The sequence below is a fragment of the Lepus europaeus genome, chromosome X, assembly GCF_033115175.1.
Source record: "Lepus europaeus isolate LE1 chromosome X, mLepTim1.pri, whole genome shotgun sequence".
Lineage (NCBI taxonomy): Eukaryota > Metazoa > Chordata > Mammalia > Lagomorpha > Leporidae > Lepus > Lepus europaeus.
In genome coordinates this window covers 49,661,819-49,681,532 of record NC_084850.1, presented here as the reverse complement: position 1 = coordinate 49,681,532, position 19,714 = coordinate 49,661,819, and the positions used below count along the sequence as shown (strand labels likewise).

Sequence of the window (19,714 nt, the reverse complement as noted above, 5' to 3'; positions counted from 1 at the left end):
TTCCATGAAAGATTTTTTTAAAAGATTTATTTATTTGTGTGAAAGGCAGAGTTACAGAGAGGCAGAGGCAGAGGACAAGGCTGAGAGAGAGAGGGAGAGAGAGAGAGAGAGAGAGAGGGAGAACTTCCATCCACTGGTTCACTCTCCAAATGGCTGCAACAGTTGGAGATGGGCCAATATGAAGCCAGGAGCCAAGAGCTTCTTCCCTGTCTCCCATGGGGGTGCAGAGACCCAAGGACTTCGACCATCTTCCACTGCTTTCCCAGGTGCATTAGCAGGAACTAGATTGGAAGTGGAGCAGCTGAGACTCAAATCAGTGCCCATATGGGATGCCAGCATTGCAGGCAGTGGCTTTACCCGCTATGCAACAGTGCGGCTCTCCATGAAAGTTTTAAAGTACTTGATTACTGTTATATCCAACAGAAATCTCTTTGGGGAAACTACCATTATCTCATCTAGAAGACTGAAACGTAAATAACTTTCTTAGGGTCATTGGAAAAATAATGCTTATCATCTATATTTTCAAGCTGTGAGCATAACTGATTTACTAGAAAACCTAATGCATATGTAAACACTGGTATCAGAGGAAGACGAACCTATTCCTTGTCAAGTCCTTTCTGATTGTAACATAACTTGCAGTCCTGTTTGTTTGTTGTACTTCTCAAGGAACTCACTGAACTACTAGGAAAATTGAGTAGATGCCCTATTTGACAGTTTATAGGAAGGTTTTATAAAACCTCTTAGCAAAAAATTATTTTAATGCAAAAAAATACAAACCTGTATATATGGCTTGCTCTTGTCATTTGTGCAATTGAATATGGGAAAGTTGGTATAAAAGCCAGTAAAAATCTCAATGAGGAGGCTGGCATTATGGCACAGCAGATTAAATCGCTGCTAGTGACGTTGCATATCAGAGTGCTAGTTCAAGTCCCTGCTGCTCAGTTTCTGATTGAGTTTCCTGCTAATGTACCTAGGAAGGCAGCAGAAGATGGCCCAAGAGCTTGGGCCCCTGTCACCATGATGTCACCAGGCAGAGTTTCTAGCTCCTGGCTTTGGTTTGGCCCAGTCCTGGCTGTTGTAGTCATTTGGAAAGAGAACAGTGGATGGAAGATCTCTCTTTCTCTCCCCCACCCCCCGCCATGCTCTGCCTTTCAAATAAAAAAATAAAAAAATCTTTAAAAAATCTCCCTGAAGTATTATTATTCATCCCGCATTTATCTTAGATTTAAAAAGTCTACTATTGGGGCTGGCGCTGTGGTGTAATAGGTTAAGCCTCTGCCTGTGGTGCCAGCATCCCATATGGGTGCTGGTTCGTGTCCTGGTTGCTCCTCTTCCAATCCAGCTCTCTGCTTATGGCTTGGGAAAACAGTAGAAGATGGCCCAAGTGCACCCATGTGGGAGACCCAGAAAAGGCTCCTGGTTTTGGATCAGCCCAGCTCCAGACATTGTGGACATTTGGGGAGTGAACCATTGGATGGAAGACTTCTGTCTCTCCCACTCTCTGTCTATAATTCTATCTCTCAAATAAAGAAATAAATATATTTTTTAAAAGTCTATTAATATTACATGAAAAAATACAAAGTTGAAGAAAACAGCGAAAAGGGGGAGAGACTTGCATATGACTTTAGCTTTTGAGAATTTGCTTAAAATACAGAATGCGAACTTTGAAATTATTTAATGTATCTAGGTATTGAGTATGACTAGCTTTAGTAGTGAGTCTTACCTGGAGGTCCAGTAAGTCCTGGTTCCCCCTCAGGGCCAGTTGAACCAGGCATTCCACTTGGTCCTTTCATGCCTGTAAAGAAGGTAAGTACAACTGTATGGCAAAGCAAGAGGGTCATAGTATTTACTCAATCAAATCAGAAAATGGCTATCTTGTTCCAAAGGAATTTAAATGAAAACACAAGAATGTTCAAATACCTGGGAATCCTGGAACACCAGGGAGACCAGGATCTCCTTTCATTCCATTGAGGCCAGGCCGGCCAGGGTTTCCCTGAGTAAATAAAATCATCAATGTTAGAAAAAAATTGGGGTGATGTAGGGGAGTCAAGTCAGAGGTATAGCATAGTGGTTTACAGCACTATGTCTACAGTCAAACTTTCAGGAGTCAAATCCAAATTCTGCTTCTCATTAGCTTGTGTGACTTGAGTTGGATATTGGATCAATTTGATCCATAATATTTTTTTCATTTCTTTTTTTTTCATTTTATTTATTTATTTGAGAGATAGAGTTACAGACAGGCAGATGGAGAGACAGAGAGAAAGGTTTTCCATCTGCTAGTTCACTTCCCAAATGGCTGCAATGGCCAGAGCTGAGCTAATCTGATCCAATTTCCCCCCGGGTGCAAGGGCCCAAGCACTTGGGCCACCTTCCATTGCTTTCCCAGGCCATAGCAGAGAGCTGGATTGGAAGAGGAGCAGCTAGGACTAGAACCAGCACCCATATGGGATGCCGGCGCCACAAGAGGAGGCTTGGCCTGCTACGCCACAAAGCCAGCCTCCTTTTCGTTTCTTCTTTAAAGATTTATTTATTTGAAAGACAGTTACAGAAAAGAGAGAGTCTTTCATCCACTGATTTACTCCCCTGCAGGGGCTTGGCCAGGCCGAATCCAAGAACTTCTTCTGGTCTCCCACATGGGTGGCAGGGGCCCAAGCACTCGGGCCATCTTCAGCTGATTTTCCCAGGTGCATTGGCAGGGAGCTGGATTGGAAATCGAGTAGCCAGGACTCGAACCAGTACTCATACTCAGTGCCAGCATTGCAGGAGTTGTCCTAACCCACTGTGCCAGAACATTGGCCCTGTTTTTTCATTCCCAGCACTGAGAAAACAATAGTGTCTACTTCATGGTGGGGAGGGATATTAATCAATTTGCATGTAGTCTGTACTTGATATATGGTCACAATTATTATTAACCAAAACACTTAGTTTTTAGTATAGACCTGAGGTGCTGACCACTTGGATTAGAATCACATATGCAGAAATGATAATATCTGAAATGCATAGCAAAAATATAGTAGGGCCTGTTAATTAACTGGGTTTGCAAATCACAAAAGGTATGGGAAGAAGAGTTGAAATTAATTCTAGAATGGATCTAGAATAGCAAGATTGCTTAGGAGGCAACAATGCTAAGCCAAGTGCAGGACAATGAAGCTTTTATTAGTAGGAACAAAGAAGAAACAAGCCTGAAATGTCTTATAATGTAAAAATAAAAGAAACTGCTAATTCAATGAGGTGGGGCATATGTCAGGAAAATACAGAAAGCAGCTTGAAGGGGCTTATAAATCTAGAACAATATGAGCATCAAAATAAGTAATGCTAGTTTTAAAAATGTATAAATCATTGAAAAAAGGGAAATAATGAATCCATACTGATAATAAATACATAAATAAATAGGCAAGAAGGGAGAGCTCTGGCTTACAGTGAGCTAAGTGGTAGTGCTAGAGTTGGAAATTAATTATTTTGCCACTATTCCTTTAGAGAGTATTTGAAGCAAAAAATCATTAACAGATGTTAAATCTAGGGAAAATTTTCACAAGGAACAGTATGCTTGCATGCTCTTAATGTACCTTCCCATAATTTTGCTTACCTATTAGCTGCAGGGAAGAAAAGTAGGAATTATCACAGTTGAGAAACTGAACAACAAATCGATCAAAAATAATCACAAGGTGGGCACTGTGGCACAGTGGGTTAAGCTGCCACTTGGGGAACCTGCATCCTATGTTGGAGTGCCACCTCCGCTTCTGATTCAGCTTCCTGCTAATGTGCCTGGGAGTCAAGAGATGATGGCTCAAGTACTTGGGTTGCTGCCACCCACGTGGGAGACCTGGATAGAGTTCTGTCTCCTAGTTTTGACTTGATCTAGCACCAGGTGTTGCAGGCATTTGGGAAGTGAACCAGCAGATGGAAGATTTCTCTCTCTCTCTCTTTGCCTACCAAATAAGTAAATACATATTTTATAATACTCAAATCACAAATAAGGGGTAAAATGGACATTATGGATCCATTTATCTGTTATCGTGAGAAGGATATATCATTCATGTAATATTCTAGCTGAGTATTCTGAGTATTCTAGCTCAGTATTCTAACCTCAATCTATTTATGAAGAAACATCAGAGAAAAGAAGGAATATTCTATTTAAAAAATGGTGAGGGTGAGGCTTTTAATTGCCAAAGTCATGAGAGGAAAAAGACGACTAGGGAATTTTCCCTGATTAAAGAAGACTAAAGAGATATGACAATTAAATGCAACACCTGATTTGGTCTGGGTCTTCTTGTACTGGAGGATACAATGCTAAACAGGATATTACTATGTCAACTGAACATTGGAACATGAAAGGTAGAAACTGAAGTGTTTATATCTATGTTCAATTCCTCAAAGTTGATTAACTGGACTCTGGTTATGTGAGAGTATCTTTAACCTTAGGAAATATGCACTTAAGTGTTTACATACTTTTCTTTTCTGGAAGACAGCAGCCTGTGGAGTTAAAAGACAGCCCAGAATATGTTGGCTGCCAAATCTACTAACAATCCACTTGAATGAAGGAAGGAAGCTTTGAAGATTCGTAAAGAAGTACGTGCCTCTCCGGGTTACTCAGACCAAGGTAGAAAGCACATGAGTGGATATGCTATTATTCTTTCTTTAATAGGTGAAGACAGAAACCCAGAGTGTCTGTTTTCCTCAGACACAAAGCAGAAATGTGCAGTGGAGCTGAAATTGGACCCAAACTTTATCTAATTTCAAAGTCTAACATATTCCCAATCACCATAATTACTTCCCTATGGGTGGACTCATCCACATGCAATGCTCTGACATGTGTATCTCCTTTACATAAATTTCCTTTCACTGAAATGAAAGCTTCTCAAATCTAAATACTATACACACCAAAGACTCTAGATAAAGTATCTTTTGAGAAACCTGTTTGGTATAATATAGCAAAAATCCCCTTAGTTAGACTACAGGAAACTTGCTTCCTACATTCTTTTTAATTTGCCAGTGAGCCATGCATAGAGACTTGTCCAGAGAGTGCTAATTAAATGATGCAGTTTAGAATTCTCATTTTGAATGCAAATATCCACATTCTTCTCTTATCAATTACCTACTCCCATTTCCTACCGGGAGTCCTGGTGGTCCTTGGTCTCCTTTCAAACCAGGCAAGCCAGGTTGCCCGGGTGGGCCTGGGTTTCCTCTCTCTCCTTTAATAGCTCCATTTCCAGGGAGACCCCGAGGACCCTCTGGACCTGGTAGACCTTGATAATGCACAACAAATGATCACAAGTTCAGTATAGCATAAGAGTAGCACAAAACGCAGGCTTGTAAAATATCAGCCATCTTCCTATTAGTTGGAAAAATCTAATTGTATAATGTAAAATATAGACTACATCAAAATATATAGACCTGTGCTGACTCCCTTTCTAACATAAATTGGACTAGGTTCTTTCTGTTATTAACACTGATTTGTAGACTCTTTTAGTTTATTTTTTTGTATAGTAAACTCAATAAGCTCATACCTAAAGAAAGGACTCAGGACATAATAAAATTTGCTTCTGTAAGCTTCTCACAAAATGACTTAAATCAAAATGAAATAAGACACTGCTGGGTCCTGTTCTCAAATTGGAGCATGCATACATCAGAATCACATGGAGGGGTTGTTCAAACAGATTCCTGGGCCCACCCCCAGAGCTTTGGAATCAGTAAAGCTAAGGAGGGGCCTAAGACTTTCCATTCTCCTAAGTACCTTATAGCAGCCGAAGCTTCTAGTTCCAGGATCACATTTTTAAGAAGCACTACTATAGGGCAATCAGGGATTTAAGCCATTTGTCTTGCTGTGATTAAAATCAAATTGTTTTATTTGTAAGTAGCTACATTTATTCAGCTTTTTATTACTATGCAATCAAGATAGTTATTTAAGCAAATTAATTGTTTGATCTCATTTTGATATGCTTGATACATGGGAACATTTTAAAAATTTTTATAGAATAAACATACTTTTATTTTGCATTATACTACTTTAAAACAAAGCAAATAGTCCAGTACTTAACGTGTCTTTTTCTTTCTCCAATATAATTGTGTTATTTGATTATAAGGTTCAGGTTTTCTATGTGACCTTATGAGACATGCAATTTTGGCAGTCAGTGCCAGGTGGTACATGGCCAATTTAAGAAAACAGGTAATTCTTTCTTTATTTTGATTTTAACAAGAATGTGAATCACCAATCCAGCATTTTTTGAAGTACCATTAGTGTTCAATCCCTTACATTTCTCCTTCACACCTATTATGGTTCATTTGCTTCAAAGAATTTGTCAGCTTTCATGGTAGTTAACATTAGTGATAAAATAATGTCAATGATTCAATGTGATAACCACATAATCCCCATAAAAATAATTGAGGAAAATTATTTTACGATCAATGCATTATAAATCCAAAAATGGAATCCAAAATATAAAATGCAATGATTTTGTATTTTTTTGCCATCTAAGAAAATGCAAATATATTTATTTTTAGATTTTAACTGACACATAAAAGTTGTACATATCTATGGGGTACCACACTTCAATACATATATGCATTGTGTGATTTCGAGATCAGGGCAAACATATTTATCTTCTCAAACATTTATCATTTCTTTGTGGGAAAAACATTCAAAATCCTGTCTTCTATCCCTTTTAAGAAATATACAGTATATTACTGTTATCTTTAGTCACCATGGGAATGTTTTTAAATGTCAGAAATTTGTACTTTAAATTTTTTTCATATTTCTTTACAATCTATTTTGAAAAATAAAGAATTCTACACATGTCTTGTAAACAAATAAGATAATTTAAAATGGGATTTTTGCTAGTTTTTTTTCCTACTGCTATGCTTTTAATCTGCCTTTGCAAATAAATGTAGAAGGTCCATTAGGCAACCATGGAGATAGTATCATTCATTGACCAAGTGTCTTGTCACTAGGTGGGAAATAGGCGCTACTTGCTTGCAGTGTTTAGTGGCTAAGACTGAGACTAAGTTGTCCTGCCTTAAGAAAATAATTGCAAAACCCTAGTTAGCACTTATGCCTTCTCTCCTCTGGTAGTCTCAGATACATTTTATTGATTTCAACCAAACAGGAAAATACATTAAGATTTTTTAAAGGAACTACCATAGATATATGCATTTAGAATACTGAACTCATGCTTACACGTGGACAAAAGGTCATCTTTTTAATCAGAGATTAAATTTGAACATTAGTTCCTTTCCCAATACTCTTAAGATTCAGAATCAGTGGCTACACAATAAAAAGGCAGGATGGTATAATTATTGAGAATATTAACTCTGGAGACACAATGCTGGATTGGAATCCCAGATCCATTAGTCATTAGTTATTTGACCTTAGCAAGAGTATCATTTCTTTGACTTCATTTTCTTTTTAAGAAAAATGAAAATAGTAATAGCCTCTACTTTATCAGTACATTGCAAGATTTAAATGAGATAGCACATATGAATTACTTAGCACAGTGTCTAGTAAAAAGTAAGAGCTATAGGAAGTTTTTAAATTCTTATTTTAGTATTATTATAATTATTATCTTAATTATTAGTAAAATTGAAGGTAAGAACATATCTTAAAATATGAGCCCACTTCTAATCTTTCAGATATTCCTATGTGATTTCATAATATAACACTACTGGTGCATGAGAAAGAAGAAGCAGGTTCACAACACTACAAAAATCATTTTTTTTTCCAAAAAACCTAACTCATATAAGTCACCTTACCCAGGTAACCAGACAACACAAAATTTTTTTCCCTAATCATAAAGAAAAGGCTAGGGTACTTGGTACACAAAACAAAACAAAACTTGCTTAATTCAAATCCACTAGATAGTTTTATCTAAGTAAACCTGCTAGTTTTCATACATAATGTGTGATTTAGACTAGAAATTAGTTAGCATATCAATTTATTAAGAGAAAAATAAGCTGTGAGTCAACCTGATAACAATGGCAAGATAAGAGGGGTTGGGGGAAGAAATTTTGTATAACTGTATTCCCTAGTTTGAAAAGTTACCAGAACATTGTATCATTTGAAAACAAAACAAAACAAAAAACTAGGACACTGCTCTTTTTGCAATTAAAAGATACACGTTAATTCGGATCTGCTATTCAGAGTCCTACTAAAACAAAAGGGACATATAATTTGTTTATTTAGCAGTATTCAGAAGTTTCCCTCTTCCATTACTGAAAATAATCATGAATATATCGATCAGGGCAATTTGAGGCAACAAAATTTGAGAAAATGAAATCAATATGAAGAGATCACAAACGCACCACATGCTTGCCTAAATATCTTAAGTGTATTTCCATTTAGAATTCAACATGCTTTCATGTATGGATTAACTATTAAGAACAATCTAAATCACAAAGACCTAATGTCATTTCAAAGTCAATTATAAACAAGTCACATTACCTTCACCAAAATGTTAAAACCTGAGCAGGTGGTATTTGAGGATAATAGCACTCTTCAATGACTTCTGAATTATAGCAAAAAAGGTGCAATTTCTCTTATCATACATATAAAGCATTTAAAAAAAAAGAATTGACCAGTGAAGAGTCTAACCTTGAAAACCTGGGAAGATCAGAGTTCACCAAAGCCCAAAGATCGATGTTAGCAGTATCAGACATCACACAGTACAAAATAAGATTATGAGTTAGAAGTGGTTCACATTATAGCACAAGTTAAACAATAATACTCTTTGCCAGCATTTTTAATTTCTACAGCATAATCTGAATGCAAACAGAACCATACAGGAGTATGGAGACTCAGATCTTTTCAAATAGAGCTTGTTCTACAGAATAAGTTGTCTTTTTTCATTAATTCAAAAAATGGAAAACTACTAAAGACATTATGTTAACACTGCTACTGTGACTTTTGAAAAGCCACATGTTAGCATCTCAAACATTAAAGTTGGCAAAATAGTACATTTCACTGACAGCCTTCAGTTCCTGTAGCAAAAGGATAATTATGGATAAATGTTTATCTTGGCCTCTGCTATCCTTTATTAAAGACACAAGGTGCATATTGCATATTCTTGCTATGTTCAGACTGATTCAAAGACATAGCAGTTAACTTTAAAGGCCTCATTGACAAAAAAACTACAAAGAACATAGGTGAGTGAATAGAAAAATAAAAACATGCTTATGCGATGTGCATATTAACCTGTATTTTTGTCTTATTTGAAAATCATTCCATGAAGTCACATTCTGATTTTTTTTCATAACTCATCGGGAGGTTTTTTCCATATATTACTACTTCCAACTAGTTACTTAATGAGAAAAAAATGTACACTTGCACATCACTAATTTGAAAATTAAGATTCACATTTTCCAAAAATGTGAAAACTGTCAGTGAAGGAGTGCTTTAACATATCTTAGCATGCAATATTCCACCCCAAACCACAGAAAATATCACATTTACTTTATTATTATTCAATGCACATATTAAGTTAAGCTATTCACTATTAAAAGAAGGCTCATTAAATAAAAAGATAAAACCTTTTGGTTAGTGTTAACTGACTACAAACACAATTTTTGTTTCTTACAAGTCTTGCTATGATATATAAACACTGAATATCAGAGAAGAGAACACTGTGTTTAAGAATCAGAAGACTTAAGACTACTCTTGACTCTGCTGTTTAATAACTCCAGTGAATTGTTTGGGCAATTCACTGTCTCTGAGCTCATTTGCTCACCCGCGTAACGGGAATGGTATTATCTGCCCTAACCTCCTTCACAGAATTTTTAAAAAATCAAATTCAATTTAAAAAATATTGTCCTAAAAAGTTAAAAAAAAAGATATTGACCTAACATCTGCCACGTGCAACGTGCTACAAAGGGAGACAAAAATGAGTTAAGATAAAAACTCTGCCTTCAAGGAACTTACAATAAAAGTACATTAAATGATGTAAATGAAGATATGTCATATAAATGGAAAACATTATCATCACTGCCTAATAACACAGCTTTTAAAGCATCCGAGACTTTGAAATTCATAAAGCTAAAATTGGCTTCTGTTTATTTAAATGGTTTCTGAACCATGTACAGCAAGCTAACACAAGACTAGAGCAGAGTCTGGCCACATGGCTAGTTAAATAAATTAAAATTCATAGCTAAGATAATTCAGAATTTAAGTAAAGATAATTTATATGTGTGTTTGATATAGAAGGACTGATAACAGAAAGTATTAGAAAAACATTTCATTGAAATATGATGCTTCAGTCTGAGTCAGGAGTAAGAAAAACTTTGTATCATATCATAGCAAAACTTCTAAGATTTTCATTTCTAAAATGTAACATCTCAATGAGTTATATGCCAAGTCAATTTTGTGTATAAGGCCTTCAATTCACCATTTTTCATAGCATCTAACAAAGTTTAACTGAAAAACAAAACGAAACCAAAACCTAAAGTCTTGTACATAAGTGATAATTTTTTAACGATCAGCTGTTGAGCTTACTGGTGTATTTTAAATCCAGCTTCTACTTGAAGTTTTAGTTTAACTATTGCAAAGAATACAGCGCCATAGAAACTAGGTTCTAATAGTTATGCAATTTAGAACATATATGGTAAATAAGAAGTTGTTAAATTAATTTCAAAGCAATTTCTTTTTTATTCTTTAAATACATTCTATATTTTGTCTCAGCTAAAAGAAATTTTCTGCCTGACAGTATAGTCTAGCAGTGATCAAGGTAGCAAAATTCCATGCAAATCAGACAGTGGAGATCTTAAAATTACTTCAAAGTTGTCCCTGGCCTTCTCTTTATCTTGGTAATAGTTAAATTAAATAGCAGGATGGCATTCTTTTAGGAAGGACAAAGGAAGCAGCTATTAGGGGTTTATGAAGCTTTTGAGATTACAGAAAACCAGAAAGTGGATGTGAGGTCCAAGCTGCTATGGTTATGGCTAAGAGTCTCCTAAAACAGCAGAAACAGTTTTGCCCCATCACTTGTCATATTTATAGCTAGACTAAGATGCCAGATTATAAACATGAAGCCATATAAGAGCCTTTGTGGAAGGTTGATATGGTGCTCACTAGGATAGTCATGTAACTAAGTGAGCACAGATGTGCACTAAGGTAGATTCCCAGATGTGACAGTCACTGTATTACTCTAACCAAGCTGCTTCTTTGCCCCTCAGTCTTCTCATAGGTCATCAAAACTCTTATCTTCACCATACGTTAGGTGGGCTCCCCCCTGTGCTGCTTCTTGACTCTAGGCCACCTCCTTGGTGCCAGATACAGCAAGAATCCTGCTTTATCAGTTTGGGGAGACTCCCTCAGTCACTCCTCCAACCTCTTAGGCCAATAGTTTCTTCTTCACTGCAATAACCTTGAATAGAATGTCTCCCAGTCTTTAACAAATGTCCAGTGAGTCATTTGTCTTGAGCACATCTAAGATTTTGGTCTCTTCTAGAAAAGACATTCTAAGCTTCAATGAGATAATGGGTTTGTGGGGCAGTACGAAACTAGGCAATCAATTCAGATAGATATAGATGACCTCCCAAAAATAATACTGAAAAACTATTGACTTTAAATATATAAGAGATAAAATTGTCCTACTCTCATTAGCCACACCTCAGGAGTATACTTTTTCCTCTTTTAATTCCACCTTAGAAATGTGAAAAGAATGATCTACATTGAATAATAATAAATACATTCAAATATTTATGGCTTTTTTTTACTCTTGATTACATCAATGCATTTCACTACGAGCCTGCAATTATCCGTGGATAGCTCTTGGTCATTTTTCTTTGGTGTGATTATTTACATGTGTATGATGAATATAAGATGAAAAACCTAATCTCTGCTGGATGCACTGATTTTTCTTTTTACTCTGTACCTATCAATCTTTTTTCACATAAGTATAATTTAGAACTTTGTGACAATGCAGGATGTGAAGATGGGATGGCTTCACAACCTGCAAGAGGTATGGCAAACCAACAATTTCATATTTGCAGGAATTGATAATACATATTATTTCAAAATGAATGCCTTTTTGAAGGATAGCTTGATACAATTGGCACTGACAGATATAAAGCAAAGATAAGAAATACTTTATTCTGAAGGAAAGGTAAAATATTATGCAATGCTGTTTTGGGTAGTATAAATTTTCAGGTAAAATAATATGAATTCATGCATTTTGGAATGGAAACAATAATTTTTCTAATTAGGTAATTTGTGGTCATTCCAATAGACAGAAACACTGAGCTTTACAAGTTCCTGACAACATACAGAAATAGGCCACCATGTAAGAATTGAATTGGCATATATGCTCTGCTCTTAAAATATATTCAAACATTTAAAAATTAAGTAGAGGTGTATATATATACATATACATAATACACACATATATGTATACATACCCACATATAAAATATATGTATATAAGTATATAAGAATTTTCAAACTTCATGCAGTTACTACTTTAGAGTTAAGGAGCTAACCTGTAGGACCTGGATAGGGATCAAAGTTCACCAAGGCCCAATGTCATCATTAACAAAAAGGAAAAATATCAAAACTGTTAGAAATATCAAGATACTAAAGCATTACACTAAATATTTTCAAGTTAAAATTTAATTCAATAAAAGAATATCCTGAAAGTTCGTTTTCATGCATGTGTACGTAAACCAAATTATCATCACTTAGCATCAACACTAAGATGAAAATAGCACAAGTGCCATATTTTGAAAGGCCAAAAATCATTTTCTCATAATCCTTACATGAGCTCAGATTAAGAGTAACTGAATTTAAAACTTCATTTTAATTTGTAGTATACAAACAAGTTAAGAAGTTAAACACTCATCAGGTATATGTTCTTCTGAGTTGTTTTTAGTATTTCTTTAAAACCAGTAATTTTCAAGCAACTTTGTGACTAGCAGTTTTATGCTGACATGTTTTAGAGTGCCAGTCAACAGTGAGCTCCATCATCGATAAAAATGACAAATCACAGTGCTGAACTGAAGAGGATAATAGTTTGGTTTATTTGAATTATTACATGCAAAACAAACCAAGATACTTGTTGTCATTTTTATATTACATGCAAGAGACTTAATATGGCTGAGACGTTCACTGGTTTTTCTCCAACAAAAAACAAAGGTAAAAACCTTCTATAAATAGTCAAGTCAGAGCAGATTAAAATTTTATTTTGAAAATTATTCTCTGAACATGATATGTTATCTCATGTTTTTAGATAGTGTCTTATTAAAATTAACTTCAACCACTTAAGATTTTACTGTAATTTAAATGAAACTTTTCACTTTTAAATGCATTTTAAAAATAAGTCATGGATATGGACATGAAAGGATAATTGTTGTTTCTTTAACTGTAGAATTCTCTTATTTCTTTCAATTAATGAAGGCCAAATTCTCAAGGACCAGAAATAAAAACTGAATATCAAGTCTCAAAAATCTGTTAATAACCTATCACCAGTGACTGAGCTCGGCGATATCAATCACAGATGAAAATGAACATTTCCAAATTAGTAAAATGAAATGACACAGCATAGACACAAAATGGAAACGTGACCATTGGATGCAAAATTGCGACAAATAAAGCAGTGAACACAAATGAGGTATAGACACAAGGATGGTATGAAGAGATCACTAGTCAATTTGATCATGCTGTGATGCTGAAGATAAATTTGATTGCCTAATTCCTAGACAAGATACAATTTTTTATTGTGCCTGGTGATATTTGCTGATCACGTGACAGAACCATAGCAACACTTTTGATATGGGCCACAAGCATCTATTGGGTGATCACTAAAATGATTTCTGTGATGACATGCTGAGAAGCTCACATTTAAAAATGCACATGGCAATTTGCTGCCAGGTTATCAGTTTAGCTTACTCTTTAATAACAAGACTAATAAAACCACTATTTCCTTTTGCTCCTCTAGTCTGCTTTGTTTTACTTCAAGTTTAAGTAAATGATTAAACACATTATTAAAAAGGATATACAAGAGGCTAGGGACATGGATGGAGGAAGCTATAAACCAAGCTATTTATTTGTAAGAAATTCTAATACTACAGATTCTCAAGTACTAAAGTCTGAATAACCTGCCAGCAAAATGCAATAAATGGGCTAATAAATAGAGCATTCTCCTACCACTCATGAACATACCTGGTCTCCCAGGAGGACCTTGGGGCCCAGGGTTGCCTTTGGGGCCTTCCAGAGCTGGACCTGGAGAACCAGGAGGGCCTGGGGGACCTTGCACACCAGGGAAACCCTGAAATCCTGGTTCTCCCTTTGGACCTGGAAGGCCAGGGTTTCCTGGCATGCCAGGTAATCCTGCATCACCCTTTTGACCTATAAAAGTAAAGTGATATTAGAGAACACATTAAATGACACTGAGTTATAGGTTTGCCTTTAAGGGTAAAGCTATTCACTGTTATTTGAACACCCAATGGAATTCATTACAGTGATTTCTATCTCCCACAAAACCTAAACCCACCCAGAAAATCCCTTTTCCTATTCAATGTATGTATCTTTTTTCAGAAGTATTTGTTAAAGTATGTATAGGAACAATAACAGCTTGGACACAGAAAGTTCTCTCTTGCATTGGAACATAGAGCCATAATCATATGACCAGTAGTTATGAGAAAAAATAAAAAAGTATAATGCTCAAGAATATGTTCAAGGGCTAGGTGCTGTGGCATAGCAGGTGAAGTTGCAACCTGCAATGCTAGCATCCCATATAGGTGCCAGTTCAAGTCCTCACTGCTCCACTTCCGATGCAGCTCTCTGCTATGGCCAGGAAAAGCAGTGGAACATGGCCCAAGTACTTGGGCTCCTACACCTGTGTGGGAGACCCAGAAGACGCTCTGGGATCCTGGCTTTGGATCCGCACAGCTCTGGCCATTGCGGCCATCTGGGGAGTAAACCAGCAGATGGAAGACTTTCTTTGCCTCTGCCTCTGCCTCTCTGTAACTCTGCTTTCCAAATAAATAAATAAATCTTTTTTAAAAAAGAATATGTTCAAGATAACTACAGGCAATTCTTAGAATATGTTTCAAGCCTAATTTTGGGACTAACGGAAGATACAGATTTTCAATAATCACTATGTGTCCCTGGAGATCATTCTAAGCAAGATTTATAATCACAATCCAGACAAACTCTTCTCTGAATTTTTTTCTGCATCACTAATATGCTTAGCCAAAAGACAGTGGTGCATTAAAATAATAATTTTCATGTTGCAATCTGAGAATGATATGAGCATTTCTAGGAGATAGGTATGTGGTTTGAGGAAAGCCTCCAGAGGCTAGCCAATGGTCATTTCAGAACACAAATAAATAAATATACGTGTGTGTGTGTGTGCTGTGTGTGTATTCTGTATACACACTTATTTTTTTCTATTAACTATCTGGTGCTTACAGTGAGAGTACGCACAAGCAAGAGAAGGTCGATGTGCATGTGCACATACCCTTCCAAATATGCAGAAGACATAGTAAGATGAAGTTTTCAAGAAAGTTTTATATTGGTACATATTCCTACAGAGTTTCCTCATATTGCCTTGATACTGCTTCCATGGGGGAGAAAAGAGTAGATCTTTTTCTGGTTCAGTGGGTTCTTAAAAGACTAATGAAATCTACTTTTTCTATAATTTTGTCTTTATTATTTCATCAGTATTTATCCCTGAAGTTAATTAAAAGTATATACAAGTAAATTTCCTTAAGGACACATTTTCATATAGTACAATTCCTTATACTAACTTGATAATTAAGAAATACTTTCAGGTATAATTCCAGTTTTGAGCTTCTGGGTTTGCTTGTGTATTTTATTACAGAAAGTAGTAGACATGTAAAAATAATCTTACTGGGGAGTATTTTCATTTTATGAATTGATTTAGCATGTTTTATTAAGGTTTACCAGAAAGTCCTGGGAGTCCGGGGGGTCCTGGGATTCCAAAGCCTGGTTGACCTATCAGGGTACAGAAGAAAAAATAAATCCCAAATTGATAATAATAACTGAAACAGGTTATTATGCAACCACTCTGGTTTTTATAAGCACTATATAAAACATGTGGAAGATTGATTTCCAACACAGAACCAAAAATTCCAGCATTAGAATACTATACAAAAACATATCCTATTTGACTATTAAATATACCTTTATAGATATATATCATATGAAAAAATATAAACAGAGTATATGCTGCATACTGAAGCAGAGAAATCTGAAAGAGCTCGGTAGCATCTTGACATGAAAATTGGACAAGGAAAGATACGGAGTTTTTTGTAAGACAGAGGCAACTTGATCAACAAAAAATGACCTAATAGTCTCAAGAACAAGATGGTAATTAGGAAGGAAAAAGTGTATGATAGCTTAGAAGGTAAGAAAGAAAATGTAACCTCATTGCTGAAAAAATAGCAAGTTAACATAGACAAGGAGGAAATTAGAAGATTAGGAAAAATGAAAAAATATATACAGCACCTGGTTCACCCTTCTGTCCAGCTGGTCCAGGAATACCATCTTGACCTGGTTTGCCCTTTTCACCTGGAGGCCCTGGTGACCCAGGACGACCTCCACCACCTAAAGAATAGAACACAGCAGGTTAATCCCTGTTGCCAAGTCCCTTTTCCTTTAATATACTTCATTCTTCCATGCTTCCTTCAAATAATTCTACTGAAGTGACAGAAAGTGCATCTGACACACTCCTTTAAATAATGAACTCCTATAAAAAGGAAGCATAAAAATGAAGGAAGATAATGAGAATAAGGAACATCCTAATCATTCGCTCAATATAAAAAAACTCCATTTTTCATTTTAGTATGGCTTTAGAATATCCAAGAGAGTAAGGTGCAAGAGGTGGAAGAGTACATTATAGGCGTCACATGGAGCCAAGAGAAGTCTTACTATAGACGTCCATGCACGAATACAATTGTTATGGCCTGCCATTCGAAAAACAAAAATATCAGCGTCTATCTTCTATCATAGAATACTTGAATTAACTCTCTCCAGAAAAAGTAAGCCTCGAAAATAAGGTCTCATTATAATAATTTTAAGTAACTTTTAGTAATAGTTGTTCATTTTGTACCTAACACACAGAGCTAAATGTGTTCACTGCATTTTCTTGGTTTGAAAATGTTCACGACTCAACACAATTTAACTTTCCCAAACTGACTATAACTTGACTTTATCAAATAGAGTGTGATCAGCTTCAGTTTTACAGAACAGCAAACTCTTATTTTTTTTTTTTAATGCTTACCTACAGGACCAGGTTCTCCTGGAAGGCCAGGGTTTCCTGGAGGACCAGTGACACCTTTTGGTCCGGGAAGGCCTGGGGTTCCTAAAGTAAAGAGCTCAATTTAAAAATGAAAGACAAACTTCATTGCTTTTAAAGCTACAATTCAAACTTAAACAATTTGTAGTGTTAGCACAGAAATGGTGAAGAACAAGGTATGGAATTGCAGGGACACACAAAAGGCATATGTTGTGTTTTATTAAAAAAAATACTGTTGAACTGTTTTATGCCCACAACAACAATGTATGAGAACTCCAGTTGTCTAGATCCTTGCACAACATATTGATGGCATCAGTTGTTTGTAGCCATTCTGGTAGGTATGTATTACCACTTCATTTTGGTTTTAATTTGACTTTCTCTGGCTAATAATATTGACCATATTTCCATGTGTTTGTTGGCCATCTTTATATTTTGTGTGTGTGAAATGTCTGTTTAAAGATTTCTCCATTTTTCAAAATTTGCCTGTATGTGTTTTTGTAGAAGTTCTTTATACATCCTAGATATAAGTCATTTGTGGGGTCGGCACTGTGGCACAGCGGGTTAAAGCCCTGGCCTGAAGCGCCAGCATTCCATATGGGCACCAGTTAGAGACCTGGCTGCTCCTCTTCGGATCCAGCTCTCTGCTATGGCCTGAGAAAGCAGTAGAAGATGGCCCAAGTCCTTGGGCCCCTGCACCCGTGTGGGAGACCTGGAAGAAGCTCCTGGCTTCTGATTCGGATCAGCGTAGCTCTGGCTGTTGCAGCCATCTGGGGAGTGAACCAGAAGATGGAAAACCTCTCTCTCTGTCTCTACCTTTCTCTGTAACTCTGTCTTTCAAATAAATAAAATAAATCTTTAAAAAATGATATAAGTCATTTGTCACATACATGTTTTGCAAATATTTTCTCCTGGTCTGTGCCTTTCTTATTCACTCTCCTAAAGATGTCTTATTTTTTTCAAAAAATTATTAATTTGAAAGGCAGGGGCTGGTGTGGTGGCATAGTAGGCTAAGAATCTGCCTGTGGTGTCAACATCCCATATGGGGACTGATTCGAGTCCCAGCTGCTCCTTTTCCGATCCAGCCATCTGCTATGGCTTGAGACGCAGTAGAAGATGGCTCAAGTGCTTGGGGCCCTGCACCCATGTGGGAGACCCAGACAAAGCTCCTAGTTCCTGGCTTCATATCGGCTCAGCTCCGGCAGTTGGGGACATTTGGGGAGTGAACCAGAGGATGGAAGACCTTGCTCTCTGTCTCTCCCTCTTTCTGTAACTCTACCTATCAAATAAATAAATAAGGCCGGCGCCGTGGCTCAGTAGGCCAATCCTCCACCTTGCGGCGCCGGCACACCGGGTTCTAGTCCCGGTCGGGGCACCGATCCTGTCCCGGTTGCCCCTCTTCCAGGCCAGCTCTCTGCTGTGGCCAGGGAGTACAGTGGAGGATGGCCCAAGTTCTTGGGCCCTGCACCCCATGGGAGATCAGGAGAAGCACCTGGCTTCTGCCATCGGATCAGCGCGGTGCGCCGGCCGCAGCGCGCCTACCGCGGCGGCCATTGGAGGGTGAACCAACGGCAAAAGGAAGACCTTTCTGTCTCCCTCTACTGTCCACTCTGCCTGTCAAAAATTTAAAAATAAAATAAATAAATAAATAAAATCTTTAAACAATTCTAAGGCAGAGCAATAGAAATAGAGAGATCTTCTTTGTGCTTGTTCACTCTCTAACAGCCAGTGAAAGACAGGCTGGGTCAAACAGAAGCCAGGAGCCAGGAACTCAGTTGACCTCCCATGGGAGTGGCAGGGACCCAAGTACTTGAGCCATCATCTGCTGCCTCCCAGCAGTATATATTAGCAGGAAGCTGGATTGGAAACTGTTGCAGAAGGCAGAACTCCTAAGCACTCCTATATGGGTGTGGCCATCTCAAGTGGTGGCTTAACCTGCTATGCCACAACATCCACCTAATGATCTCTTCTAAGGATCCGAAGTTTTAAATTTTGATTTCTTCTAATATATAATTTTTCTTTTATAATTACTGATTTTTATGCCCTAAGAAAATTTTACCTGTTCTAAGTCATGAAAACATTCTATTTTTTTCCTCTAAAAGCTTTATGGTTTGAGCTTACAGGTTAGGACTAATAACAAACTCAAAATAATTTTTCCATATGACATAACATATAGATTAAGTTTCATTTTGCCCCCGATGAACATCTAGATGTTCCAGAGCCATTTGTTGAAAAAAGTTTGCTTTCTCTATAGGATTACTTTGGTACCTTTATCAAAAGGCAGTGTACTGAATGATGTCACTATGTTCTATTGATCTATTTATCCTTACACAAGTACCACACTACCTTACTTACTATACATCTTGAAATCAGGTGCAAGTCTTTCAATTCTATTTTCCTTTTTCCATATTCTATGTACTTTCCATTTCTACATGTATCTTAGAATTAGTTTGTCAATTATTCTCAAAAAAGATAGA

At 36.7% G+C, this 19,714-nt stretch overlaps 1 protein-coding gene across 1 annotated transcript in view; it reads right to left on the bottom strand.

Annotated features, from left to right (window-relative positions):
- COL4A5 (collagen type IV alpha 5 chain) overlaps positions 1 to 19,714 on the bottom strand; it is a 236,696-nt gene that overhangs the window by 14,801 nt on the left and 202,181 nt on the right. Inside the window, exons 38-44 of the mRNA XM_062183543.1 lie at positions 17,226 to 17,306; positions 16,451 to 16,549; positions 15,887 to 15,937; positions 14,141 to 14,326; positions 5,113 to 5,246; positions 1,921 to 1,993; positions 1,724 to 1,795 (exon numbers count right to left, since the gene is read on the bottom strand). Of these exons, the coding sequence (XP_062039527.1) occupies positions 1,724 to 1,795; positions 1,921 to 1,993; positions 5,113 to 5,246; positions 14,141 to 14,326; positions 15,887 to 15,937; positions 16,451 to 16,549; positions 17,226 to 17,306 (696 nt within the window). The remainder of the gene's footprint in view (positions 1 to 1,723; positions 1,796 to 1,920; positions 1,994 to 5,112; positions 5,247 to 14,140; positions 14,327 to 15,886; positions 15,938 to 16,450; positions 16,550 to 17,225; positions 17,307 to 19,714) is intronic.